Genomic DNA, 27,610 nt, shown 5'->3' with positions numbered 1-27,610 from the left:
TTCACAAGGGTTAAATATCAGATATTTACATTATGATTCATAATAGCAGCAGAACTACAGTTACCAAGTAGTAATGGAAATAATTTTTTTTGTTTGGGTCACCATAATATGAGGAATTGTACTAAAGGGTCACAGCATTAGGTAGGTTGAAAACCACTGTTCTAGGTGGTTTTGATATGTATTTTAGAAATGAGTTCCTGTATTAGTTATTTTTGGTGGTTGTAATCAAAATACCAGTCAGAAACAATGTAAGGGAGGAAAGGTTTATTTTGCTCATATTTTCAGAGGAATTTCAGTTTGTTACAGCAGGGAAGTCAGGGTGAGATAGTCCCATTTGTGGTTTTGCAAGCTTGAGCGTTGACTTGTTCACATTGGCAAACAGGAAACAGTATTTAGGCCAGAACCAGGGGTGGGTAAGCCCCACCCCTAGTGACCTGTTTCCTCCAGCAGACTGTCCTAAAGGCTCTGTAGCTTTAAAAACATTCTCAGAAGCTGGGAATTGAGCATACAAAACATGAAAAAACATGGGAAATATTTCAGATTCAAACCACAACAAAATCACTAAATTCACATATCTAAGGGCATTAGACAGTAATGGTCCAGAGTAGAGACCAAGTCAAAGAAGAATAAAATGAGAGAAAAAAAATTAGCCTGTTTGCTGATATTTGTCTGTCTTAGACCATTCCCATAAGCACCTGAAGATCCTACCTGATAACTCAGCTCTGATGGACACATAGATCTGTAACAGAGTTTAGTCTTGAGCTCCTGGTTTCATTATCACAGTTGCTATTTTCTTTCTCAACGTAACAGCAAACAAACAAAAACCAAGTTTCCTCCTGTGGTCTTCTTACCATAGTAATTGGCATCTATACTACCATCATGTGAATCTCACTCTTGTCTGAATGCCAGGTACTCTTCTGATTGGTCATACATGTTCTTATTTACTGTAACGTGTAAACTCGTAGTGAAACAAGTACATACCTGCCTCAAGTTGTCTGTGTTTCCCTCTCTTATAGTGTTTTTCCCTCAAGATACTTATGACCTATTCCCTAATTTTCAGAACGGTGCTAAAATACACCTAAGCAGAATGGCCTTACTTGACTTCTGTAAGGCATGTCTTGGGCTTGTAGGAGGTACTAAATAAATGTGTCAAGTCAGTAAAACTCAGCTGGAGAAGATGCTAGCTCTTCTGTTCCTTGTTTATCTTGGTTTCTCAGGTAGTGTCTTGGTTGACACATAGCTATAGAACCTTCCTTACCTTGGAATGCTTATTTATTTATTTTTTGGTTTGTAATTTAATTACAACACTTCTTCCTTTTCTCTTCCCTTAGGCTCTTCCATATAACCCTCCCCACTATCTTTCAAATTCATAGTCTTTTTTTTCATTAATTGTTATTGCATGAATATATGTATTTGTATATACATATATATTCCTATATTGGGCTGAGTGTTTAGCACTGGACAACCAATTAGTGTGCTTTTCTCCAGGGAGGACCACCTTTCCAGCACCCAACTTTACTTAGTTGCCTGTGGTTCTTTGTGTAGGGTTGAGGCCTTGTGGGCTTTTCCCGAAAAGGGTTGTCATGTTCGTTGGTGTTATCCTTGTTCAGCTTAAGTTTGGGTGTTTGTGTTGGTGAGACTTAACAGTTACAGCTTCTGATGCTGCTAGGAGACATAATTTCATAACAAATGCTCCGATTCTCTGGCTCATAGAATCTTTCTGCTCCTTCTTCTACTGTGTTCCCTGAGCCTTAGGTGTGTTTTGTAGATGTATCTGTTGGGACTAGGTTCCACAACTCTGCATTATGATTGGTTGTGGTTTTTCTGTAGTGGTCTCTGTTGTAAAGAGAGGTTTTCTTGATAAGGGGTGAAGACTACACTTACCAGGTTAGACCGTGGAAGTAGGATGCAGGAAGTTTGGATATGGAGTTGGGTGGTGGTGGCCCAGTGTGAGTCCTTAATATTTTTTGACTGAAAAAAATTTATGAGAAAAAGTTATCAGTAGACTAAAGAAATGGCAGAGTAGCTGTGGAGAAGTGGAGCGGTAGAGGCAGCCTGATATTCCTTGGGTAGTGAATTTTTCATGGAAAAGTAAAAACAAAAAACACATTTCTTTGATAATACCCAACCTAGAAAGCATTTCACAGAATGGTACCAAAGCAGACTTGGGTTTGGCAGGAACCCAATACAGTTTGGGACCTTACCTATTCCATTCACATTCTAGGTGCCTCTGAAAATTGTAGGCACCAGTCTGCCTGGGAAGCAGTCTGTGTACTGTGGAACTTTGGATTGTTTTTAAACCAGAAAAATGAAGTAGTTAAGGTCATCAGACCATGAGATAATACAGTTCTCCAGGATTCTACAGTTTTAGTGGATATTGGACATCTTACCTTCTTGTTTAAGACTACTGGAACTAGGCAGAATTCTCTCCATTTGATAAGCATAGATCAAAGCACAGAAAGAAAAAAACAAAACCCCAGCTCAACTGGAATTTGGATCAGTGCCTTTTGATTCTCTTTCCAAACCTGGCCAACAAAGAGGTAGCTGGCCTACTTTGAGTTGCATTGCTTTCAGATGTCTTGTCAGGTTCTAGTGGAAAATATAATTAGGATAAAGAAATTTAAATTCAGAGGATTAGCTCCACATTAGGCTTCTTGGATTCTTAAAGCTTATCTGAAACAGGTACTGTGTACTTCTTAAGTGAGTCCTAAAAGTGAACTAGCATAGTCTCTAGCATACCTAGATCTTGAAATTCTCCAGATATTGGGCTTAAGATTGTTATAAAGTGACTAGATATGGAGAGTCATTGTTTTTGTTCCCCTTCCCCAACATGGTCTCATGTATTTGAGGCTGGCTTCAAGTCCCCCCCCCCCACCTCCTAAGTGCTGAGAGCGCAGGCATGAACCACAGCACTCAGTATTATTATTTTTGTTGTTACTGTTAGTTTCTTTTTTAAAAATTTCTTTTGAGATTATAATTATGATTTCGCTCTTTCCTTTCTCCAAACACCCTTTCTTGCTTTCTTTCAGATTTATGACCCATTTTCATAAATAGTTGTTATATACATGTATGTATATTTGTATATGTATATTCACACACACTTGCATAATAAATAAAACCTATTCGATCTGTATAATGTTACTTGCATGCATATTTTCGAGGCCCGACCAATTGGTGTGCCCTTTCCTGAGGAAAGCTATTTCTCCCACTGTCAGCATTCCTTAGTTGGCTTTAGTTCTTTGAATAGGGTGAGAATTTGTAGTATTTTCCCATCTACTCTGGCATATCTGTTGTCCTTGTTCAGCTCATGTTTAGGCAGTCATGTTGGTGAGACTTTATGGGTGTAGCTTCTGGCATTACTATGCAATGCAGTGTCAGCAAAGATCCTTTGGCTCTTAGCATCTTTCTGCTTCCTCTTCTATAATGATCCCCAAGCCTTAAGTGCATGGGTGTTTTGTAGATGTATTCATTGGTACTTGGCTCCACAGCTCTGCATTTTCATCAGTTGTGGTTTTCTGTAACGGTCTATCTGTTGCAAAGAGAAATTTTCTTGATAAGGGGTGAGGACTAATTTATCTGTTGGTATAAGGACAAGTATTTACAGTGCAGCTAGAGCTTATGCTGGTTTAGTAAAATGGTGGTTGAAGGCTCTCCTCCAAGACCCAGAACTTCACTAGCTCCGTGGGTAGTTTGCTAGGTTTCTAGTACCAAGCTTGGTGTCTCCTGTTGAACGGTTGGTTCTTAAGCCTTATTAGAGAGTTAGTCGTTGGTTACTGCTAAGCCACTACTGCACCGTTACGGTTAGCCTGCCTTGCTGGTTGCGTGTTTCATAGATACCATAGCTGGGTAGGATTCTTGATTGTTTTCCTTGTTTGGAAGTTTGCATGGCACCTTCTGATACCATGAAGGCTAGTCCTCTGGGGAGAAATAATCAGTTCAGTTCTAGTTCAGGGGCCTCTTGGCCTTGTGTGTGAAGTATATCTTCAGTGACAGTCACATAACTTCCACTTTTGTGGGGCAATGAAGGGCAGTAGCCTGTATGTTTTGGGAGTCACATGGACAACCCTGACTAATGTCATGCCTGGTACTGGAGTTTGTGTTAACTGATCTTTCCCTTTTGGAGGGAGAATTGTCAGCCCAGATAAGAAAATTTCATTTAAATTATTTATGTATATTTATACAGACTTACCTGTATTAATATTTTTTAAGGTAGTTAATAGTATGATTTCTTATAACTTTTTAGAGTTCCTTACTGCTATTTCATCCTCTTTCCTCTCTAATTAGAGCCCCTCTTCTTTCTCATTTCCCTGATCAAATCACTTGTACCCTGCTATTTCCTCTCTCTCTACTGTTCCCTACCTCCTTCCCCACAGCAGTCCCTTTTTACTTTCCTGGTTTCTATAGTTACTGCAGGATAAGTCCTCACATCTATAGACTTTGAACTTGGAGCTTCCAGTGAAAGAGCTCTTGTGATGATTGTATTTCTGGATCTGGGTGACCTCACTCAATGTGAATTTTTCTAGTTTTTTCCATTTACCTGCAAAGTTCATTATTGCATTTTTATTTGCAGCTGGATAATATTCCGTAATATATATGTACCACATTTCATAATGCGTTGCAGTGGAAGGACATTTGGGTTGTTTTCATTTCCTAGCCATAGCAGATAGAGCAACAATGAATATGGCTGAACAAGTGTCTGTGGAGTAGGATGTCACGTCCTCTGGGCATATGTGCCAAGGAGTTGTACAGCTAGGTCATTATTGTTAGTTTTTTTGATTTCTCCACATTGATTTCCATAGTGGCTGTACTAGTTTTCAGTCCCAACAGTGAATGAGGGTTTCCCTTTTTTCTTATTTTCCCTTCAGACTTTGGTATAGGTTTGTTTTGTTGATCTTTGCTATTCAGACTGGGGTAAGATGAAATCTTAAAGTTGTTGTGATTTCCCCAATTGCTAGATATGATGAATAATTTTTTAAAGCTATTTCTTAGCTGGTTTGTTGTTGCTGTTGTTTTGAAAACTTCTAGTTAGACCCAGAGCCATTTTTTGAATGAGTCTTTTGTTGTTGTTTTGAGTTCTGGGTGTTAATCCTGTCAGATGAATAGCTGGTAAAGATCCTTTCCCATTTTGTGAGCTTCCTTTTCACTAGTTGGTTGTTTCTTTAGCTTTCAGGAGCTTTTTAGTTTTAGGAATGTCCCACTTGTCAGTTGTTGCCTTTAGTTGGTAGGCAAATGGGGTCCTGTTCACAAAGTCCCTTTCCTTTCCTGTATGCTTATATTTTCTCGTAGCAATTTCGGGTTTCAGGTTTCAAGTTTAGGTCTTTAGTCATTTAGAGTTAGGTTTTGTTCAAGGAGATAGGCACAACTCTAATTTCATTCTTCTACATCTGCTTTTTACAGCTCCATTTGTTTAAGATGTTTTCTTTTACTCAGCTTGTTTTTGGCATCTTTATCAATTATAAAATGACTGACGTTATGCATGCTCATACTTGGCTCTCCAGTTTTGTTACATTTATCTTCATAACTATTTTTGTGCCAGTACCATATTGTTTTTATTACTGTGCTCTGTAATACATCTTAACATCTGGAATGGCAATCCCTCCAGTATTGTTTGTTTAGGATTATTTTGGTCATCCAGGGTCTTCTGGTTCTGTGTGAATGATAAGACAGTTTTTGTTTGCTTGTTTAGTTTTGTTTAAATGTGAACATGCGTGTATGTGTGTGTATATTTGTGACTGTGCTGTGGGGAGACTATATATGTGTGGTTCTTTCCTTCTACTATAAGTGCTGCAGGGAATCTAAGTCAGCCTGTCAGGCGTGGCAGCCTTGTTGTTTCCTTTTTGGAGAGAATGCCTTGCCAGTAGCCCTAGACTGCCCTTAAACTCTGTATACCTGCTTCCACTTCCCAGTAGACTTGCCTCAAGTCACGTTTTTATTCTGCTAACAAGACCCTTGGGGATCTTGGTTTGAGGCCTCTGATTATTGTTTTCCTCCTAATTATGCCTAGTGGGCTCGATGTTGGCTTTCTTGGAAGAACTCTGATCCTTGGTTTTTCAGTGATTAAGATCTTCAAGCATGCATCCATTTTTACATATCCTGTAGTAGGCTTTATTTTATGTAGTTCAATCTTTCATTTCCTTAAGAAAATACATGACATTTGACATGCTGTATTCCAGGTGTTTGAAGAAGAAAACTTGGACTGATATAACTGACAATGGCTTCTCTTTGCATGTTTACTGAGGAAAGTTTTGTGCATCTAGGATGACTGAGCATTTTTCTAGTAGGTTCTACACTGGTAGAAATTCTTATACTAATAACTGATATTTTCTTGCTGTTTTACTAAGTAAGGGTAGGGAATGGGATTGGTCCTCTTACCATATTCTGGCCTGAAAGACTCTTTAGATGCACCTTCGTGTTCAGCTTTGATAAAGACTGATGATTGTTATGGGATATTTTGATCACACTCTGACACTTCTGAGACTGCCAATAAAGTTTACTTTGAATCAGAGGGCAGAGCTAGCTATTAGCCCATCAAAATTAGCCGTAGAGGTTTTGGAGGACCTAGAACATTTAGAGAGACACAGGAAGTAGTAGGGAGGGGCTCAGAAAGATCTTGGTCTTTTGGCTCGAGGGAGAGAGAGATAGATGTGGTCACTTCTCTTCTGCCTCTCTGATCAGTCAGGTGTTCTCTCTCTCTGTCTCTCTCTCTCTGTCTCTCTCTCTCTGTCTCTCTCTCTCTGTCTCTCTCTCTCTGTCTCTCTCTCTCTGTCTCTCTCTCTCTCTCTCTCTCTCTGTCTCTCTCTCTCTGTCTCATTTAGAGACAGGGTTTCTCTGCAGCTTTGGTGCCTGTCCTGGAACTAGCTCTTGTAGACCAGGTTGGCCTCGAACTTACAAAGATGCGCCTGCCTCTGCCTCCCAGGTGCTGGGATTAAAGGCATGCGCCACCACTGCCCGGCTGATCAGTCAGGTTCTTACCCCAATATTTGACTCGTGAGTTTTTATTTATAAAGAATAATAGCATTAGAAACAGGGCTCTGAGTTAGAAGGTAAGGCCTTTGGTATCTTACTCAGGTGGTAACAGTTTAACACTTTTTTACAGCTGCTCCTGACATCACTGGCCATAAACGGAGTGAAAATAAAAACGAAGGGCAGGATGCAATGATGTACTGCAAGTCAGTTGGCTACCCCCACCCAGAATGGATATGGCGCAAGAAGGAGAATGGTGTGTTCCTGGTGAGTAGGAGGTAGTCCTATACCTAAATCTCTATGCTTACTGGAGTTTTTCCTGAGGAGGTCTAGACATCTGAACCAGTTACTGCAACAACTGTTTCTTTGAATGTAGGATAACTTGGGTTGTTGTCCAGTGAATTACGGTTTACACTATGAATATGGAGATTAGTCTGTGTCCAGTATTGACAGTGTACATGATTTGCTAAAGCTGTTTGTCTGGTAAGGGATTAGATTGCATATCTTCACAGTGGAACGCAGAGCTAAAGGTAATCTAAATGCTTTACTGTGTTTTTGTTTGTTCTTCAGAAGAAAATGGACCAAAAGATACTAAAAAAGTCAAAGAACTCCCCTCCCCCATCTGTGGAATGATTTTATCTATTTAGTGTGTGTGTGTGTGTGTGTGTGTGTGTGTGTGTGTGTGTGTGTGTGTCTACAAAGGTGAGAAGATGGTGTCAGATCTCCTGGAGCAGAAGTACAGATAGTTCTGAGCTGCCTGTTGTGGGTGCTGAGAACTGAATTTCAGTTCTTTGCAAGAGCAGCAAACACCCATAACTGCTGAGCCATCTCTGCAGCCACAAATAATTCTCAAGCTTTATTTGTTTGGAGTGGGGTTCATCCACCTAAGCGTATTTGTGGAGGTCAACGAGGGTGTTAGGTATCTTCCTTTATCCGTTCCTGCGTGTTGAGGCAGTGCCTTTCCCTGAACCTGGGGCTCATGTTTTCATGGCTAGACTGGAAGTCAGCAATCCTCCTGTCTCCACACCACCTCAGAACTGGAGTTACAGGTATGTGCAGGATGCCTAGCTTATTACATGTGCACTGGCATCAGAATTCTGGTTCTCATGATTGCACAGCAAGTGCTTGGAAGTGTTAAACCATCTTTTAGCTTCTATGGAGCTGTTCTTGATAGTGTTTAAATAGTGCCTTGGGATCTTTTATTCTCTGATTCAGTGATTTCTAACCAATTTCCTTTCCTGACTAGAGAGATTTTCATATATCCACTTCAGCTTTTATGCTTAGATTCTACTTTATAGGCATCTTTTTTTATTACCATCCCTCAGAATCAGAAAGGACCCTGTAGCTCATCTAATCCAACTTCTTTGGAAAAATAACATACTAAACAACATATATTATTGGCAAAACAAGGATAATATGTAGTTTTATTTCAAGTCCTATATATTTCCCACTTTATGACTTCTTAATAGCGAAATGTCAAGTATTGGTGTCAACTTTTGTAGGTAGAGGCCGCTCAGACCCCAATAATCACACAGAAACTATATTAATTAAAACATTGCTTGGCCTATTAGCTCAGGCTTCTTATTAACTAACTCTTGCATCTTAAACTAACCCATTTCTATTAATTTGTGTGTATTAGCATGAGGCTGTGATTTACTGGTAAAGGATCTGCCATCGTCTGTCTCCTTTGGCAGCTACGTGGCGTCTCTTTGACTCCACCTACTCTCTCTTTACATCTCTGTGTGGGTTTACCACCTTGCTTTATTCTTCCTTGCCATAGGCCCAAAACAGCTTCTTTATTAACCAATAGTAATAAAACATATTCACAGCATACAGAGGGGAATCCCACACATTGATTTTGGAATTACACTAGTAAATAGGATCAGGATGAGGAACTTAGGAGATGAAGGTGCTGAGCTGGGTATTGTCAGGGAAAGCCATTGTGTATTCTAAGATGTTGGGAAGGATTATCTATTTCTCTTGTGGTCACTGGAAAGGACATCGCTGGCTTTTGTCAAAATTGGTTGAAATTATTTTGTATTTTCACTTTTTGAAAGATGAAAGTTGGAATTTTGCTGTGAAGGGTGACTTCCTCGATTTTGCTGTGTGCCCACACTCAAAATGCAAACATGCTGTACATAATTGGATAATATGGGAGATGGTTGTCTTCTTTCTATGTGCTATATATTTATATATTTATTGTTAGTTGTGGCTAATACACGGTGAATATGACTAGAGTTCCCCTTACCTGTCAGCTCCCTTCCTCTGTACTAAGGCCAGCTCTTTGAAGCTCTTCCTGCCTGGCTTTTTTGTAATGGCTCCACAATACCTCCCAGTTCTCCATCCTGCACTGGTTTTGTTTTGTTTTTCGTTGGTTTTATTTTGTTTGTTTGTATTAAGCCATATTCTTGAAGTCAGTCATTCCTTTGGATGTCTCTCCTACTGTCTCATACCATTACACACATACTGAGGTCAGAGGACAACTTCTGGGGTTTTGTTCTCTCTTGCCATCCTAGGTTCCAAGGGTGGAACTCAGGTTGACAGACTTGCATAACGAATGCATTTGCCTATAGAACTCTCTCCTTCCTTCTTGAAGCCAGATTTCTTGTGTATTTTGTGTCATGATTTTCATATGGATCTTCCCTTTAGTAGGATATGGGATGCATAGGTATATTAATTAGTAGATACTTGCTGATTTTCTTTAATCCTAGAGTCCTAGAAGAGAAGTTAGGGTTCTCTGACTGCTCCCTCCTGAGAGCAGATTTTTAGCATTGCTTCTGAGACAAGTTTAAAGGCTTCTCAGAACTGATCAAGTAAAGAAGTAAATGTGCTGGCTCTGAAGTTGCCAGACAGGCCTGTGGTTCTTAGACATGCCAGACAATGGGTATCTTTCCCAGCTTCTTACTGCTACAGTTTTTACCCCTGCTGTTTGCAGAAGCATTTGTTAATTTGTCTGTCTGCGGGGTCTACAAGCAACAGGCTTCCATTCAGTCTCGAAGTTGGAGAAGTTCAAAGGATCAACAATAATGGAAATGTGTACCCTGTTTCTACCAGAAGTGTACTGAACTCTGAACTCAGTTCTAAGTGCTCAAATCTTTTGAACAAAGGTGATATCTTATTCCAGCCTTTATCCTGATAAAAATGAGGACAATGTCACCCTCACTTGAGTAGCTCATTTACTCTGACCTGCTTTTCCCTCCAGGACATTTCCAATAGCTCTGGTCGCTTCTTCATCATCAACAAGGAGAATTACACTGAATTGAATATTATGAATCTCCAGATCACAGAAGATCCCGGCGAGTATGAATGTAATGCCACCAACTCCATTGGCTCTGCCTCAGTTTTCACCGTCCTCAGGGTACGGAGCCACCTTGCCCCACTTTGGCCTTTCTTGGGAATTCTGGCTGAAATCATCATCCTTGTGGTGATCATTGTTGTGTATGAGAAGAGGAAGAGGCCAGATGAGGTTCCTGATGGTAAGAGCATCCCAACAAAACAGTAAAGTTGGGGTTGGTTCCTTGGGTAGTTTCCAAGTACTGAAAGAGGAGTATAAGGACTTTGATTAAGTACCAAAAAAGAAAGAAAAAACTTTCATAATAATCTGTGCTCCCCACAATTTTTTGTATTAGCCACCTAGAGATATAATTAGCTCTCTCCCTGTTTAGGTGTTCTCCAAACCCTAGGCCTTGTCCTTCAGGCCATGTGGTGAATGGGCAGCTGTCAAACTCTTTGTTCAGCTCTGTCCTCCTTCAATACAGATCATCAGGCAGATTGAGCTTGAGGAGAATCCAAGTCAAGCCTAGAAGCCACCCCAAGATCACAGGCCACCTGTCCTTTCAGGCAGATTTAAGGTATATAATTGGTTGTCACATGATTACCTGGCATAGTCCCTGTAGGTAACTGTCCCAGCACAGTCTAGACTGTGTTCAGAAAGCCATTAGAAGAAGCCAGACTTTGTTCCTTTTGTTGGTCTCTTTGATAAGTCTTCAAGGCTTTCTTCTGGCTTTTCTGTTTTTGTCCCGTAGACAAGAATGGTAGGGAGGATGTAGCTTACTCTCTAGGTTTAAGAGAACTAAGTGCCAACTCCTTAGCCCTCACTTGAGAGCATGTCCCTCAGCTGGCCCTGAGTTACAGGAGGTATGATGGGAGTAGAACCTCCTCGACCATTATTAGAAAGCATAGGACCAAAGGTCTAACATTGTGGGATATGCTTAAAATTAGGAAAGCTTTGGGAAGGTCTTGTATATTTGCTTATAGATTTTTTTCATTTCTAACCCTGTGAATAGAACAGTGAACTTGAAGCTTTTATCACTAGTATTTCAGATTCCTAAAAAATCCCTCATTTTCACCCCTGTAGGCTGTAATATTATATCAGCAAATAGAAATTGATTTTTCAACTTGCTATGACTACCCTTTGCCTGTCACTGACTAGAAGATGCACCCCAAGCATCTTGATTTCCCGGGGCAATGGTGGTACAGGCTACTATCTGCACTTATGGTACAGTGTCCTCCCCCAAAGTTGATGAATCCATATTGCTAATCAGTAGGATTGCAGTGTGTTGTACTCTCTCCACAACATACCATACCTGTCAGTGGACACCCACTTGAGATCTTGTATTCCCTTGGAGAGAGTATAGCTTCAAAGGCATAGCATGACTTTAGAATCTGAAAGGACATGTTTGAGAACAACAGCCACTTTTTATTTCTTCTCAGCAGCTAAGTCTCTTGTCTGTACTAAGTAGAGTCTAAGTAGAATGAATACTGAGATTGGGAGGGGGTGTTTTGACATTCATCTCTGCAGGAAGACCTGGTGGGCTCCCCTCCTGATACACTTTTCATCAGTGAGCTGTATAGAAAAATGGGAGAGACTTGAGCTGGAAACAGAGGGACCTTTGTCCAGTTCTTTGCAACAAAGAATATCTCCAGTTTCGATTTCTTGATTTTCATGTGCCCCCAATGCCTTTCTCCAATTTTTTTTTCCTTGTTAAATGTTAGGACTTCCAAGGTAGAGTGCTGTACCTGTATTCAGACCTGAGAATAATGGAGGGAGAAGGCTCTGTACCTTCCACAGTGTACAGCTCAGCTGTTTGGGAGTTACATTTCATTCCTAAAAGGGGTCACCATCCCTCAATGTTTCAAACATTGCTAATTAGAAGCCTAGGGACTAGGGATTAGGTAAGTGTTAAAGCCCAAGACCTGGAGTTTCCTCAGCACTGGAAGGGGGTGGGATCCCCAAAAGACCAGAGAGAGCTGGGCAGTGGTGGCACACACCTTTAATCCCAGCATTCGGGAGGCAGAGACAGGCAAATCTTTGTGAGTTCGAGGCCAGCCTGGTCTACAAGAGCTAGTTCCAGGACAGGCTCCAAAGCTACAGAGAAACCCTGTCTCGAAAAACCAAAAAAAAAAAAAAAGACCAGAGAGTTAACTGAGATAAACACAATACTAGCTGTGCCAATGCCACCTTCTTCAATGAAAAGTTACCTAAGAAAAGGCAAAGGTAGGCTTCAGATCCTGGTTTCTAAATTTAAGACAAGGATGGCTACCATTTTCACAGTAGTTACACATCGGCTTAGCCTGTGCCTGTCAGAGATATAAGCCACTTGTGTTAATGTTTCTATCCCAGCATGTTTCAGGTTAGATTTTAGAAATGGTTAGTGGTGGTTTTGCATGGAAGCAGCTAGCCTCTTAAGGGTCCTTTGGTGGTTAAACTGAAGGGGAGGGTGTGGGGGCGGCAGAGCCAGTCTTCTGACCGGCTTTCTGGATGGAAAATAATAAGCTAAATTTCTATATGTAGTGAATGAATTCTACATAAAACAGATGACTGCAGGGTAAGTGCAAAGTAAAACCTCCTTGCACTGGTCTCGGGAGCGTATTATCATGCAAGCAGCTTTTACTTCTTTGTTGTTGGATTGGGTGAAAATTTGGGATTCTGGAATGATTGCAGTGTTCATCTCTCTTTCCTGTCAGCCAGTATGGTCCAGGATCCATTTTCCATCTCCACTTCCTTGCCCCATTTCCAGCATTCTCAGATTTCTCCCTGCTCCATCTCCTCCTTCAGTTTTTGGCTTTTCTTCTGGAAGAGGGGTGTGTGTTGATACTGAATGATTTTTTCCTTATGTTGTAGCCTTTTCTTTGTTAAGTTTCTCCTCAACTTCATCTCAATTCATGAGGATGACAGACTCACAGATATGCTTTCTTCCCATTTACTCCTCTCTAAATTTACTTGTAGATAACGTATATATTTTCAGTCTGCTGAGGATAAATGAAGCTCTAGCTGATACAAACTCAGAATGCTTCAGTGATGAAATCTTGCCTATAAATATGTCTGTTAGCCTATTTCTATGCCCCTAAGAAAACGTGAAGTTTTTGTAGGTCTGGTGTGCTTTTTTCCAAATAGGCAGTTTATTACCAGCATCTGTGGTTGATTTGAGCTTCAGTGAACTCTCTAAAAAGGAACTCGTGTATTTATATTTTCAGTAGTCTGTTGTTATGGTAACTTTCCTCCTGAAGTAGAAAAGCATTCAGTGAACAGTGCAACAATATAGATAAGAACACAGATATAGAATCTAATTAGAAAAGCATGTGTCCGTTTAGATTTCTCACACTGAAAATGTATATAGTTGAGGTTAACTGCTTTGAAAGCAGCTTTGATCCTTGTATCTTCTGAGTACGCAGATCATTTCACAAAGGAAATCACAGTCCTTTCGTCCCATTAGATCTTTTTGAGAACCAGTGCCACATAAGTTATCTCTTAGGTAGGTAATTTACGCATGCACTTTAAGTGTTTTTGGTAACAAGTCACTACTAGAGTCCAGTCAGCTTTACCTTTCATAGAGTACTCGGAGAGTGTGAAGTAGTGCACTCTTCCTTCTGTTATAGCTGGGCTCCTTCTTGGAGCCACATTTGTGTTCGTCACTTCCTGACTCAGCTCAGGGTGCAGCTAGTATGCCCTCCCAGGATTCCTTCTACCCATTGGAGGAGAGAGTCTGGAGTGAACCTGTTCAGTCTTGGGACCCTCAGTTCTACTTAATATTTTGGTGCCCTCGCAGGCATTGCATTAAAGGAGTTGATTTAAGAAAGAAAATACAAGCATCAGAGAATCTTCTATTTTTTCATACTGCGATAATTTTGTAAGTTGGTCAAAAGGACTTCTCTTGAAGTTACTGGTGGAGAAAGTACTAGCACGTTTGAGGGGCAGAGGAGGGAGAGCACCATTTTGTAATTGTGATCTGAGTTCTTTTAGACATAATGAACTGAAGCATTTTTCTGATAGTCTAAAATCTATTAGTTGATCAAAGCTTTGGTAGCATATGGAACTTCACAGCAGGCCAGAGACGCTGGGAAAGAGATGACTTTTTAAAGTGACACCAGATAGGGTCAATCACAGGTACCTTATGAGAAAATAGATGAAACATGGAAAATGATTCAATGGACTACATCTCTCTTGGGTTTAGTGTTAACCTGCTGAGATCAGGCAAAATGTGAGTTTAGAAACCATAATAAATTCTAGCACTTGAGGCAGGAAGATTATGAGTTTGATGCCAGCCTAGGCTAGATAGCAAGTCCTTTTGCTATGGGGATAGGGGGTTAGGGTGGCTGAGGCAGTAATTTACTTGATAGAGGGCTTGCCTGGCAGGGATGGTTCCAGCTTTGATCCACGGTAGTACATGCCTGAAAGCCCAGCACCTAGGAGGTGGAAGCAGGAGCCTAGGTTTAAGAGAACCCTCTTCCATGTAGGGAGTTAGGCCAGTGTGTGGGATATAAGATCCTATTACCCCACACCACAAAAAAAGGGAACACACACCCACCACCCACATTGAGGTGATTGAAGTGGCATAGGGGCTTTGACCAGAATCAACTCTTGGTTGTTTTGAATCTAAACCATCACTTTATGTTGTTTAGTGGGTGCAATATGTTAATTACTGCATCTCAGAGTGCCCTCCCTAGATAATGAGGTGTGTGTCAGGGTGGGGGACCTTGAGGGCAGCCATAGAAGTGAGGGAAGCTCATGCAGACCAATCAGTATGTACACCACTCCATCAGGAGCTCCACACTCATCAGATGGATTCCAGAAGCATCTTGTTTCATCTCCCTCAGTCCTTTCCTCTCATCTAGTCAGTGGCCTTGAGTTATCCCCAGGTAGAGAGAACAGTCTTTGTTTTAGGTGGCTTTGACCTGAGGGTTTGGGGGTATGTTGATATTTGTCGGTTACTGTGACTTCTTTTTTTTCCCCCTTCAATTGCATCAAACCCTTAAAACATGGTGGTAAGTGAGCGATATGCATGCTTTTGGAGTTTGTTTAATCTCCGCTTCAGTCTATACAATGCACAGTTCATAACGTTAACACTTTTCTTCAAGTTTACTTCATTCACTTTCACAACTAATTTGGATTTTTAGTTTGCTGTTTAGTCCTCATTTACTTTATTTTGTGCCTTTCTCTGTAGCTCTGTTCTCTCCTGACCTTCCTGTGGAGGTCAAGTTGTTCTTTTGTCTGGCCTGTATGGGAGAGTGATGCTGCAGGTAGTGGCTCAGCACAGGACCGCGTGTGTGGGGGCATGTCCTCTTCTTTGTGGTGTCCAAGTGGATTTGGGAATGAAAGGGATCCCTAGGATTTAGACACAGTGTGACTCACAGCTGCTCCCACTGTCAGGCATGGCAGCTACACCAGAGACACTGATGCTCACATGCAAACCCTTGCATGTGGCCAGCTTGTTAGGTTCGAAAGTGACAATTAGACACCAGGGTACACTCCCGCGCCAAAAGAAAGGACTGTGGTGTGAAGTGCGCTTGAGTTGTTTAGTGTCCTGCTAGGAAAAGACTGTCCATGCTATTGTGATTTCCCTCTCTCCTGTTTCTTAAAGTTGGGAGTAGATTTGGCTGTCTTGCATTAGAATTTTGTATTTTGGGGTGCACACTAACATTAATCTGTTCGTTCCTGTCTTTCCTTTAAATTCCCAAGGTGCTTAGCTTCTAGCATGTTATCTGGCCTTCCCTGGGTGCTGAGCAGTAGACTGTGGAGAGGGAGGGTTCAGACTGGGCTTGTGTGTCTTAGTACCTGGTATGTCCTTGTATCTTTCCACTGCATACACAGCAAACAGATGTCTTGGGTGTCCTGAGTCCTAGTTTGTTCTCTGTACCTGTTTTAATAGCACTGTTAGTCGTGACTCATGTGGACACTGGTATGTTGCTAGCCTATTGTTTTGCTGATGAGTCATTGGTTTGTGGTTAGTTTATTTATTTATTTTAAACCTGTTTTGCTCCAGTCACTGTGTGCTGGCGGTGGCTTTGCCTCTCCGTTGCCTGAAAGGAACAGGTGGAGCAATGTCTCTGACAGACATTACTCCTGACATGTGCTCCTGCAGATGCCTACACCAAGATTGTAATCTCCATAACTGCTTCATGTGCACCAAGCCCCCTTGTAGAATCCTGCTGAGTTTTTCTAGATGCCTTCAGGGAAAGCACCCAACTGTTTGTTGTACAGAGGGTGCTTACTTGGGTTTTTAAATAACATTTTCTCAATGTATGCATATCTACTAAGAGGAGACCAAGTTGTCAGAATTATGAAGTGTTAATAATAAGGCTTCTAAATGCAAATAACAAAAACTTAAATTAAAAAGTATCTCATGACTTTTCTTGTTTTGGCCAGGGCACAATAGTGAACCCATCTTTTTGTGTAGATTCTTAGAGGGTGTCACTGTTCAGTTCTCTATATGTCACAGAGCATCCTCTGCTTCTCATATGTCTCTTGCTGGCCCAGTTGAGAATGGGTAGCCAAAGATTAGGTTGGACTATTATGGCTTCATCTTCCTCAGTCTCATGCTTCAGATCAGTGACCTTATAAAGATTGTAAAACAGCAGAAAAAACAGTGCCCTCTGGGAAACATCTGAGGATGTGTGACTAAATGTATAGATTATCCACATCCATTTACATTGAAGAACTGCATACATTCTCCACATGAAAACAAACAGCAGGATTTTACAACTGAAATGTTGGTTTGTCTTCTCATCTACTTATGAGTGAACCACTGGAACTTGGGGACAAGATGAGTACAATGATATTGCAGCCTATCTGTCCGCTACAGTTGCAGTTTTTCATGACAAGCATTCAAAGTGTTAACTAAAACCATTGAAAGAACATATCTCCCATTAAAACCGAACCTAGAAGTAACTTCATGAGTGTTTCGCACCTCCAGATGGAATGGCCTTTAATAAATGCTATGAATAGCCATGTTTGCCACTTGCAGTTTACTGTTCTGTTCATTCTATGCAGACTCTAATGGTTTTCTCCTTTCTTCTCTTATATCTCATGGATTATTAAAAACTGAACACTTCATATAGATGATGAACCAGCCGGGCCAATGTGAGTACTTCATTGGATATGCTTTTATAGTTTGATTGATTGTGTTGTGTTTACAATTTACTCAAAAGGAATACTAAAGATTGTAAGAAAATGCAATTCCCTTACAATGAAAGTTTCAGTGTACACATTTTAGGTCTGACATAATTCTTACTGGTGACCTTTGGCTCCTAGGCCAGGTCTTGTTTTCAGCCATACAAGTGAATAGTATACAAAAGGAGTTGAAAAAGTTTATGTATTCAACATGCTTAAACCGATAATATAGAAGTAAGCAGTATAACCAAGTCAACTTCACACTGGACAGTAGAATTAGATAAACTATGGTCTAGTTACATTAATAATTGCTGACAAGAGAGATGGAGCTGTAGCATAGAATAAGTCCAAGGCTACCAGGCTTTCCTAGAGTTTAGAGATTACAAGAAGCCCAAAGGGCTCAGCATGGCTAGTTGCTGGTCATCTGTTTTCATTTAAGAAATTAAGTGTTCAAAGGAGTCAGTCAGTTTCAGTTTTCTAAGTAATTATAGATTAGAAATCTAAGAGAAAAGTTACCTGTGTGTTGTCTGCCTTGGGAGTCTGAAGGATCTATTATTCACTGAAAGTAGGAGGTAAGGAATGTTGTTATGCACAAATTAGAAGTAGAGTTTGCTGATACACCAGGGATGGAAGGAAGTGAAGAGTCTCAGTTTCCATGTGTTGCATTTTTCAAACAATATGACTAGTTGAACTCACACAGTGCAATTTTTCCTCCAAAGGAAAACCAACTCTACCAACAATCACAAAGATAAAAACTTGCGCCAGAGAAACACAAATTAAGCACTACTTATAATGTAAGTATGGACTTCTTTAGAGATTTAAAAGTTCTATTCAAATGAACTGTGCCTTTGCTCAGCTTGCTACAAATTCTTCAATAGTTGGTGTTATATGGTAAGACCTTATTGTTAATTTCAGAATAGCTGACACTGATGGAGCAAGTTCTTTCTGTTCACTGCAGTGTATAGAAAGAAATGTATTTCAGCTCTGTTGACCCACATATTTATATATTGGGTTCATTTCACAATAAATACCTTGCATTGCAGTCTACTTACATATTTTTAAAAAGAAAGTTACATTCGTAGGTAGATTATCCCCAAAGCCCAGTTAGTACCACACGTGATCTCTGCTGAAGCTAAGACAGAAATGGTGGCCATAATGCAGCATGCTTACACACATGGAGATCAGAATTTCATACCACATCCCTGAGCATGCTGTTTGAACGAGAGCTTTATTTGACATAGCTGTGAGTGACAGTGCATATTCTCTTAATGTTCAAATGTTTCTCTCTCTACAGCTCTTTAGGTTTCTGAAAACGGTGGCAACATGACCTGCTAAATTTTCTGCTTGGACCTCTTTGGTCTCTCCCTTTCAAGTGAGCAACACCACAATGACCGTCTAAAAGCATGCCTTATTTAGCCTCTCCTATAAGGGTGACCTAGCCAGGTACATTTTAAACAATGCTTCAGTGTAGAAGGTGTAAACTATTTTGGGCTTGATGTGCTGTGAATGTTGCTTTCCCTCCCTTTGTTAAAATATTTAAATAGAAGTGGAAAGGTCCTCTGAGGATCATGCATGCACCATTTTTTACTTATGCAGCTGTTAAATTGGCAAAGCTCTTAAATGCACTGCTGCCATCTAGTGATCATTTTGTAAAGTACAGCAAAACCTACAGATATATACAGTATATAAATATATATATATATTTATATTTTTGGGGTGGGAAAAATCCAAAATAAAGTAAACGCTTGTTTCATTTTTAAGCTGCTGATACTCATTCCTTATTGTCTGTCAGATGAGGAAGCTGCAGTTCTGGTAATAAAGATGAGGGTGTAAACTTAAGTCTGTCACTCTAAGGGCTTAACCTATAACTTTTAAGAACCTGGAACAGTCCATTGAATGGCTATAATGAATTGCAGTATATATGTATGATTGCTTTCTAAGTGACTATTTTTCTTTTGTCAAATCATGTAAATTCTGAAATCTTTTGCACTGATGTGTTGAACCTTATTCTTGTACATTCGATCAAGGCAACTTTTATAATTTCCCTTTTGTTTTCAATGACCCTGAAATGTTAATAGCATGGTGATATTCTATGCAACTCTAGTTATACTTTTGGTTTGACACTGTATTTTTCACATTGGTTTAATGATTGATGATAGATTTTATAACCTGACTGGGTTCTCATGCGGTACTAACTGTAGATGCATGTACTTGTGTTCTGTATAATTATTGAAGTGCAATGGTGTACAAAAAAAGTGGACTCACCTGTTTTTAACAATAAAACATTGATAAAAGGTGCTTGGATTAATACTCTTTATTCTTCAAATACCTTCAGTTCCTTAATTGCATATGTGTGCAGGGCTTTAGTTTCTCAACTCTGTGTGATCTTTCTAAGTTCCTTTTCCACCTCTTCCACAAATGCTGGAAAGTTTTGATCCATGAGGCATAAGCGTAGAAAGGGACCCAACTCTTCTGCTCCCCATGAAGATTGTTCATAGACTTGAGGCAGCTTCTCCGATGCCAGAATAGTCTGCAGGGGTGCCAAAAGAGGGTGGGGTTGACTGCAGGCGGGAGCACCATCCCAGATAACATAACACAGGGAAACAAGGCAAAATACATAAAAAACTAAAATGTTACTGGCTTTACAAAAGTACTTTTCTACACTAAGGTTTTACAATTTTGTGTTTATGTTATTTTATCTCTGCTTCTCATCTTGCCCTAGGAGCGCTGGGATTTGAGAATTCCCTGGACTGAATTTGGATTATCAGGCTTGCCTGGCAACTCACTAAGCCGTCTTGCTGGCCCTGTGAGTTTGTTTTTAATTTTAGCCTTTCTAACAAACATGCAGGGCTGTATCATTATGGTTTTAATTTGCTTTTCCCTGGTCAGAAGTAATACTGAGCATCAATTCATGTGCTTATTGGACATTCATATGGCTTTGGGTAACATGCAGCATTTAAAAACCAATTAAGGAGTTGGGGAGATGAGCTCAGTTGGTAAGGTGCCAAAATCCATGTGAAGAAAAAGTAGTGTGGTATACTTGCAGTCCTGGCACTGAAATTGATTGTAAGGCTTTTTGTTTAAGAGGTCTCAAGTAGCACAGAGTGGTCTCAAACCCCTTATGTTGCCAAGGGTGATCTCGAACTCCTGGTCCTCCTGCTTCTATCTCTTGAGCACTGGGGTTACAGGCATATGGATAGAACCCAGCGCATCACCAACCCTGAAAACCAATACATAAATTACCAGCATTTAAATATTAGAGTTCAAACTGAAGTCTGACTCTGCTTGACAATTTGAAAGATGTGTTCTCTCTTGATCAAAATGGAGTCAGTGAGTCCTAGCTCTGTTGCGATCCTTTTACTTTCGGTTCTTTGGCTCCTGTGTCTGGCAGATTGCTCACACGAATGCTGTCAGACAATTCCTGTCAGAAAGCTAGCTCCCTTTCTGTGGGTATATTGCATGGTATAGTGCCTGTGTGCAAGATTATTTCTCTAAACAACATGTATCGATAATAGAAAATTACCTTTCTAAACTTAAATTAGGTTTGCAGAGTCTGCCTAAAGAAATTAAGAGAAAACCAAAATATGCCATCCTGTTCTAATTGAGAGCCACTGTTAGCATGCAGCAGTGTATACACTTTCAAATTTAGTATTTTAAAAAAATGGAATAATGATATTTCATAGCTTTAAGGAAAAAAATCAATGTGTTGTGAATATTTCTTCATGCCAATCACAGGGCTTGCTATTAATTCCATTTACTTGTTGTTAGGGAGGTTGCCATGACATACACATGGAGGTCAGAAGACAGTTTGCTGGGTTCAGGTCTTTTCTTATACCTCATGGGTCCCAGGAATCAAAATGAGGTCACCAGGCTTAGAGACAAAACACCTTTAGCCTCTGAGCCACTTGCTGGCCCTGATCAGAGTTCTTTTTTTTTTAATTAATTTATTTATTATGTATACAATATTCTGCCTGTGTGTATCCCTGCAGGCCAGTAGAGGGCACCAGACCCCATTATAGATGGTTGTGAGCCACCATGTGGTTGCTGGGAATTGAACTCAGGACCTTTGGAAGAGCAGGCAGTGCTCTTAACCTCTGAGCCATCTGAGCCAGCCCCCCTGATCAGAATTCTTATATGTGTAGTAATAGGTCATGTTAACCACTTAGGATGGTGAGCATTTATGTTAATGCCATTCTTAATTGTAAATAGTATTATGATAAACATTTTGTACCCATTTGTATAGCTGAAGTGCAGTTCTCAGAAAGTAGAATACTAAACTTGGTTTATATTAACTGGCTTCCGAGAAGTTTGTCCAGCTTTGTATTCACAGGATGACCTGCCCAAAAGGTCAGAGCAAACTTGTGCTGTTCCTGGTCTTGCCAGTGTTGTGTAAGTCAGCTGCTGGGTCACTACTGACACCATTGACAGCCGCGTTCCTTTCTTTTAAAAGCGTAGCACCTTACCCTGATCGGTCACTCCACTCCACAGAACAAAGAAAACAAAAGTCTGCCTACTATTGGGCAGAGTTTTTTTTTACTCTTTTACAGTTTCTGGGTCATTAAGGACAAGAATCTTGTCTTATTTTTCCTGTGGGTGCAGGTTGAGGACTGAACCCAGGCTCTCATACATGATAAGCATTTGCTTTCCTGCTGCCTTCTCTCGAGTTCTTTATCTGTAACTGTCCTTCCCCAACCACATACACAAGCCTCTATTTTCTTTATGTACCACTATTTACACAGTTTAATAGATGCTTTTTAAATGAAAAGACTACTCATCCTTGCTTATTGACGAATATGCTGGGTCTGTGGAAAGCATGAGCTCGCACAGCCCTTGCCTGGTATAGCCAGGATATAGTGAAACAAAATCCTCAGGGGACAGCCAACAGCTACAAATGTGAATGCAGTACACGTGGCCAGGAGCTGTCTGCAAGATCTAAGCAGTGACGTGACTGAGAAAGTCAGCAGGCCAGAGATTCTGAAGGGCTGAGTAGGCTCCCTGGGCTCAGGCAGACTTACCAAGCTCATTGCGTAGCCAGTAAAACTTGTTTATGAGCTGTGGCATGGTCCACGGATTTAAAGAATCGGTAGGAGATGTGGATCTGCAGGCATGGGCAGCTCATATACCGGGTTTTATCCTCCTGTGTCCTTGGTACTGAGGTGTACATGTTAAATGTTCTGGAAATGGTTCCAGGTTCCAGGGCCATCTTTACGAGAGCCCATGTTCAGAAAAACAGCAATAGGTTTTTTTTTTTTAATGCCTTCCTCTTACTTTCTATCACTCCTTAGTTGAGACTGCAGCACTGAAAGTTGGCTCTGTAGGAATTATATAGTCCAGATTTGGCTTGGTATTTGTTTTACAATCATTCACAATCTTAATTCCAAATGAAGATTGATTTATCCTTTTGGGGAGGTGGTGATTTAAGATCTTTATAGCACAGTAAACCAGTCTCCTTCACTTCTGCAGGTAGGCAGGCAGGCTGGGAGGCAGTCTATACGTGCCATCCTGTGTGAGGGCAGGGTAAATGGTAGTAACCTGTCCCCTTACCTTCTATTCAATAACACTTCATGTTTCTTTTCTATAGCAAGAGAAAGAATTGACAGATACAAACTCTTGTGGATTACCATTTTTAGGGACAAAACCCAGCACAGAAATACCTGAGCTAGATGCATCACTGAAGTCCTTCCCTCCAGAGCGCCAGTGCCAGCTGCCACACACACCTGCTGCTCGAGATTCAGATAGGGCTGCAGAGAAACATGCAGTTAGAGGAGGGATGAGAGATTCACTTACTGGTGGTGCACTCTTGAGTCCTCAGCTCCAAGGGTTTGGGGACAGACAAACATATAAAGAGACATAGCTGTTACTCACACCGGGGAAGACAGTCCTGGTGAGGCCTTACTTGTTCCACCACAGCACAGAGACCTAACACTATCTACCTAGTGGTCTCGGGCTGATGGGCAGCTAGGGCCTTGTTAGCGACCATAGTGTACTTCTATCCAGAAGACCCATGCATAACTAAGGACTGTCACCCAAGGAAGCAGGAGTACTGTGTGCTGCCCTGTCCCTATGTACAGTGTGTGTATGGAACCCCTCAGGTTCACAGGAATCACAGAAATGCAAAACAGGGAAACCCTGTCTACGCTGAGACAACATTTTATTTAATAAAATTACATTTGAACATTGTGCAGTTTTGACTTTTTTCATTAAATAAAATTCCTTAGTTCTAGCAACTGTTTGTTTCTACTTTATCCCAGGCACTGAGTGACACAGGATGGGTATTAGATGAACAGGACAGAGGTCCCATCCTCTAGAACTCCAGCCTGGTAAGAGCTAAGCAGAGTGTGCTAAGCCGGGCTGTCAGCTTTGCCCAGGAGTTTAGCACATCCACGGGTCTGGCCATGCTCTGGGAACCTGTAGCCACATTGCTGATCTTGAGGACAAGAGTGTTCCTGCGGTGGGAGGGAACTGAGGATGTAATAGAGAAAGAAGTTCTCTGAGGGTGCTTCTTGTCCATCAGAAACATGTCTGTTAGAAGCAGAGGTTGCTCAGCCTGCCTTCTGTCCTGTGTGGAAGCGGACTTGCCAGTCCGTTACAAAAGATCAGACTTGGAAGGACCCCGCCCTTCCACAAGTAGGGCTGAACACACAATGAGAACTAGTAGATACCAAAATCAAAATGAGAAAAGGCCAGGGCGGTGTGGGATGTGGGCTGGGAATGGAACGGGACTATAGAGTCAGCAGCCCTTAGATGAGCTTGGTTCACATGTCCTTTCTACAGTTTCTTGGTGCTCAGTAACCTTCCCTCTCTGCTGTCAGTGCTTTCCTGGGACACCAATCATTTCAGCTCACACGGTGCTGCCCCAGTGAGAAAGCGGTCAGCCAAAATACCATCCTCTGACACTGAACAGCTGCTGAGGGTGGCCAGACTCCCGAGTCTGGTGGACTCTTGACTCAGGTGGCCACCTCACCAGCAGAGGAGAGGCTTGGTGCACATAGTAACAGACTTCATCCTCTCTGTGCTCACTAAGAGACAAGGTCATATGAACTTCTTACCACCCTCCTCCTACCTGCCCCTGCTTCCAGCCCAACTCTCTCCTATGGTGGGGTGGGTTGCCTCAAGAGCCTTTGGGTTGAGAAACACCTGGTGAGGCCACAATTAACAAAATTACAAGGCTGAGGAAAAGTAGAAACTAAAACATAAGCCAAGAAATGAGTCAAGAACTTTAAATAGAAAAGAATAGAATTATCCCTATCTGCAAAGAAGGGAACAACTACTTTGGACTAAAAAGACACGGTATTGGTAGATGATATGATCCACCCGAATGCAGCGGTGATCTGAACTTGGCCATGCCTCAACTTTTAAAGTAGACTAAGCATTTATGTAGATTTGCATGCCAGAAGTTGCAGGTCAACTTGAGAAATGTTTGGTCTAAGGATTGCTCTAGGCTGTGCTCGCGCTCAGTGGCTTTGCCTTGCCTTCTTTGCCGCTTCAGTGTCTGCTGTTCCTTCTGGGTTCTGGTGGCTCTGACCTTTGCTCACTGGCAGGAAGAGCAGAGCTGAGAAGGGAGCTGTGCTGGCAGCAGTGTTGTGATGGACAGTGTGGGTTTTGTTTTGTTTACCGAGAACTGCTCAGTGCTGCCAGCATTTCTCATTCCCCACGGCACAGAGGATGTTCATGGCTTGCATGAGATCACACAGCTACCACAAAACCTGGCTAGAACTCTAACCCAGATCTGTTCTGATACAACCAGAGCTTATGACCTTTGCATAACATCAGGATGTTTCAACTATCCAGAACACCAAATTATAGATGAGATGAGTCCCTGAAAATAGACTCAGCACTTTCAGGATGTTACCTTAACAGTCTGGGACCAGCCTTTAAAGTCGGCACACTGGTGCCTTCATCTGCTGCTCAGCTCACAGCCACAGTCTGCACGTGTTCCCACATGGTACAGCCATAAGTGGCCTGACACAGGCAGCACACGCTGGACCACAGCACTCTCAGCTCACTCCCAGCTATTTAGAATCTTCAGGCACTGTGCATTGGTCACCCTGGAGATACCGGTTCAGTCAGCGACACCTAACTTCCACGTGTTAACACATTCTGTCACTTGTTTATAAAGGATAAATCACATTCACTTAGGCTCACAAATGTCTTTTGGGTCAGGAAGGCCTGACACCTGTGTGGTAGACACAGGTTTTCCAAGATTCTAACTTTAACTTAGGTTTTAGGCCCAGCACACTGGCACAACCCTGTGGATCACAGGAAGAAGGACAGATCCTAAAACCAAAACCATGACCTCTGTTACTGGCAGAAGTAGTGTCCATTGTTATCGGGGGTGAAAGGCCTAGCTTCCTTTTGAAATGCTCCCTGGGAGCTGCCCTGCTGTGGGGTGCCCCTGCTGTGGGGTGCCCATGGCTCTGGAGGGCATGGGATGTGAAGTCTGGCTGCCAGTGGCAAGTGTCTCGTTGAGGTGCCTTTCAGAAACAACCAGCACTTGCCCAGTGTGGGCCCTTCTTACCCAGCATGCTTTGTGAAGGAAGGGGGTAGAAGCTGACAGTGGTGTCAGGAGCCTGACTCAAGCCATTTGGTCCGACCAAAACAGACAGTAAAAGTGGTAGATAATGTTCTACTGTGATGAAAATGGTTTTGACCTTGAGGGCCCCAAGGAAGGCTTTGAGAACCCCTGTTCTGTGATCACACTGGAATACAGCTAGGGCTCCCTGTCTTATGTCTCCATGTTTAAGCAGCTAATTTGAAAGTATGAACCTTGAATTTAAAAGATCACGCAACATTAGATATTTTTAAACAATTATTTGTGTGTGTGCACGCACACTCCAGCCTATATGAATAAGGAGACTAGGAGAGCATACTGGATCACTGGAGCTGGTGTTAGAGGTGACTGAGTGACCTGGGGGTCCTGACACAGTGCATTACTTCATCAAGTTAGCACTCACCCCTTGCAGCAGTGGGTCCTTCCCTTGGCTTTCGCCTGCCCCCAGTGGGCCTGGGCTCTGCTGAAGCTGCTGGACCATGCTGTCAGGTGCCTGAACGGTGACATACTGGGCCAGGGTCTGCACACAGCTGCAGCAGCGCTCCAGCGCCTCTTCCTGCGACTCTCCACTGAACTGCACACGAAACATGCGGCTCTTGCTCTGTGGAAAATCAAATGCCATCACTGAGTATTGTCTGCTGTGGGGTAAACACTCCCAGTAAATGCTCTCTTGCTTGTTGGAGCAAGTACAGAGAATCCAGGAACTTGTTCCTATACCTTTTTAGAAGCCTTTCTTCATGCTGGAATGCATTTCCCTCAGGCAACTGACACTAGCAAACTCAATAGTCACTCTACTGACTGAGTGGTAGGCCGGTGTTTTATCTTGCTTTCAATACAGATTTTACATCTGATATTTTTAAATTTTTAGGTTAGTGCACAAAATAGTAAGCTTCACAGCATCTAATTCCTTAAATAGAAATATCTGAAAACAATGTACGACAGCTCTGGCTCAACAAAATGTTTCTGAATGGAAAGAGAAGAGCAGGCAGGGCTGGCGATGGCTCTGTGAGTGGCGTGCATGCTGTGCAAACCCGAGGAGCTACACTGGATCCCAGCACTATGTCAGAGCCAGGCCCCGCAGTTCTGCCAGCAATCCCTGCCCTGCCCAGTGGAGGCTGGATGCTCCCAGGATCTCGGCGGCCAGACAGCCTAACTGAAATTGTAAACTCTGAGTTCAGTGAGAACCTGCCTCAAAAAAATAAGGTGGAAGGACTGAGAAGACTGAGCACTGACCTCAGTGAACATCCTATATACGTGAACGCTTATGCAGGAGGGACAGGAAAGGAAGCTGACTGTCATTAAATGAGGTAGTGAGCGTGAACATCCAGGGAGTAGGGCACAGGCAGAGGAAGCTTGTGCACCTCATTAATAATCTCTAGTGTCCTTTATCCTTAGGACACCTGACCGCTACATAAGTCACACAGGGAAACGCCTTACATCCCCCGAGTTACAGCCTCAGGCAAACTGACACGCAGGACAAACCACAAACAAATGAACAAATCCCCCACCCCCAAACCTAGATGTGGCAGTTCATCAGAGTAAACCCCCCCTCCCCCCAAACCTAGATGTGGCAGTTCATCAGAGTAAACCCCCCCTCCCCCCAAACCTAGATGTGGCAGTTCATCAGAGTTACTTCACGGTAAGCTCAAGAACAGTAGTAACATGAAACCATCAGTAACAGTTTCCTTCTCTGGGCTAGAACTCTG

At 41.9% G+C, this 27,610-nt stretch overlaps 2 protein-coding genes across 7 annotated transcripts in view; one reads left to right on the top strand and one right to left on the bottom strand.

Moving 5' to 3' along the window:
• Nptn (neuroplastin) overlaps positions 1-19,649 on the top strand; it is an 80,537-nt gene extending 60,888 nt beyond the window's left edge. Inside the window, exons 5-10 of one of the 6 annotated variants that reach the window (XR_012910009.1) lie at positions 7,097-7,230; positions 10,166-10,439; positions 15,408-15,483; positions 17,302-17,323; positions 18,073-18,147; positions 18,648-19,649. Coding sequence is in view for 5 of the 6 variants with exons in the window: in XM_075965714.1 (XP_075821829.1) it covers positions 7,097-7,230; positions 10,166-10,439; positions 17,302-17,323; positions 18,073-18,133 (491 nt within the window). In the remaining variant the exon portion in view is untranslated. Of the gene's footprint in view, positions 1-7,096; positions 7,231-10,165; positions 10,462-10,628; positions 10,688-10,721; positions 10,754-15,407; positions 15,484-17,301; positions 17,324-18,072; positions 18,148-18,647 lie in introns of those variants that run through there. The other 5 variants (XM_075965716.1, XM_075965714.1, XM_075965715.1 and 2 more) reach the window with 5 other exon arrangements.
• Positions 19,650-19,715: 66 nt separating this feature from the next.
• The window catches only part of Rec114 (REC114 meiotic recombination protein), an 89,515-nt gene continuing 81,620 nt past the window's right edge, over positions 19,716-27,610 (bottom strand). The window contains exons 4-6 of the mRNA XM_075967772.1: positions 26,308-26,505; positions 23,008-23,094; positions 19,716-19,883 (exon numbers count right to left, since the gene is read on the bottom strand). Coding sequence (XP_075823887.1) covers positions 19,725-19,883; positions 23,008-23,094; positions 26,308-26,505 — 444 coding nt within the window. The 3' untranslated portion in view covers positions 19,716-19,724. The remainder of the gene's footprint in view (positions 19,884-23,007; positions 23,095-26,307; positions 26,506-27,610) is intronic.

The sequence above is a fragment of the Microtus pennsylvanicus genome, chromosome 3 (assembly GCF_037038515.1).
Source record: "Microtus pennsylvanicus isolate mMicPen1 chromosome 3, mMicPen1.hap1, whole genome shotgun sequence".
Taxonomy (NCBI): Eukaryota; Metazoa; Chordata; class Mammalia; order Rodentia; family Cricetidae; genus Microtus; species Microtus pennsylvanicus.
The sequence above is the reverse complement of the archived record's forward strand: the minus strand, read 5'-3'. Positions and strand labels throughout refer to the sequence as shown.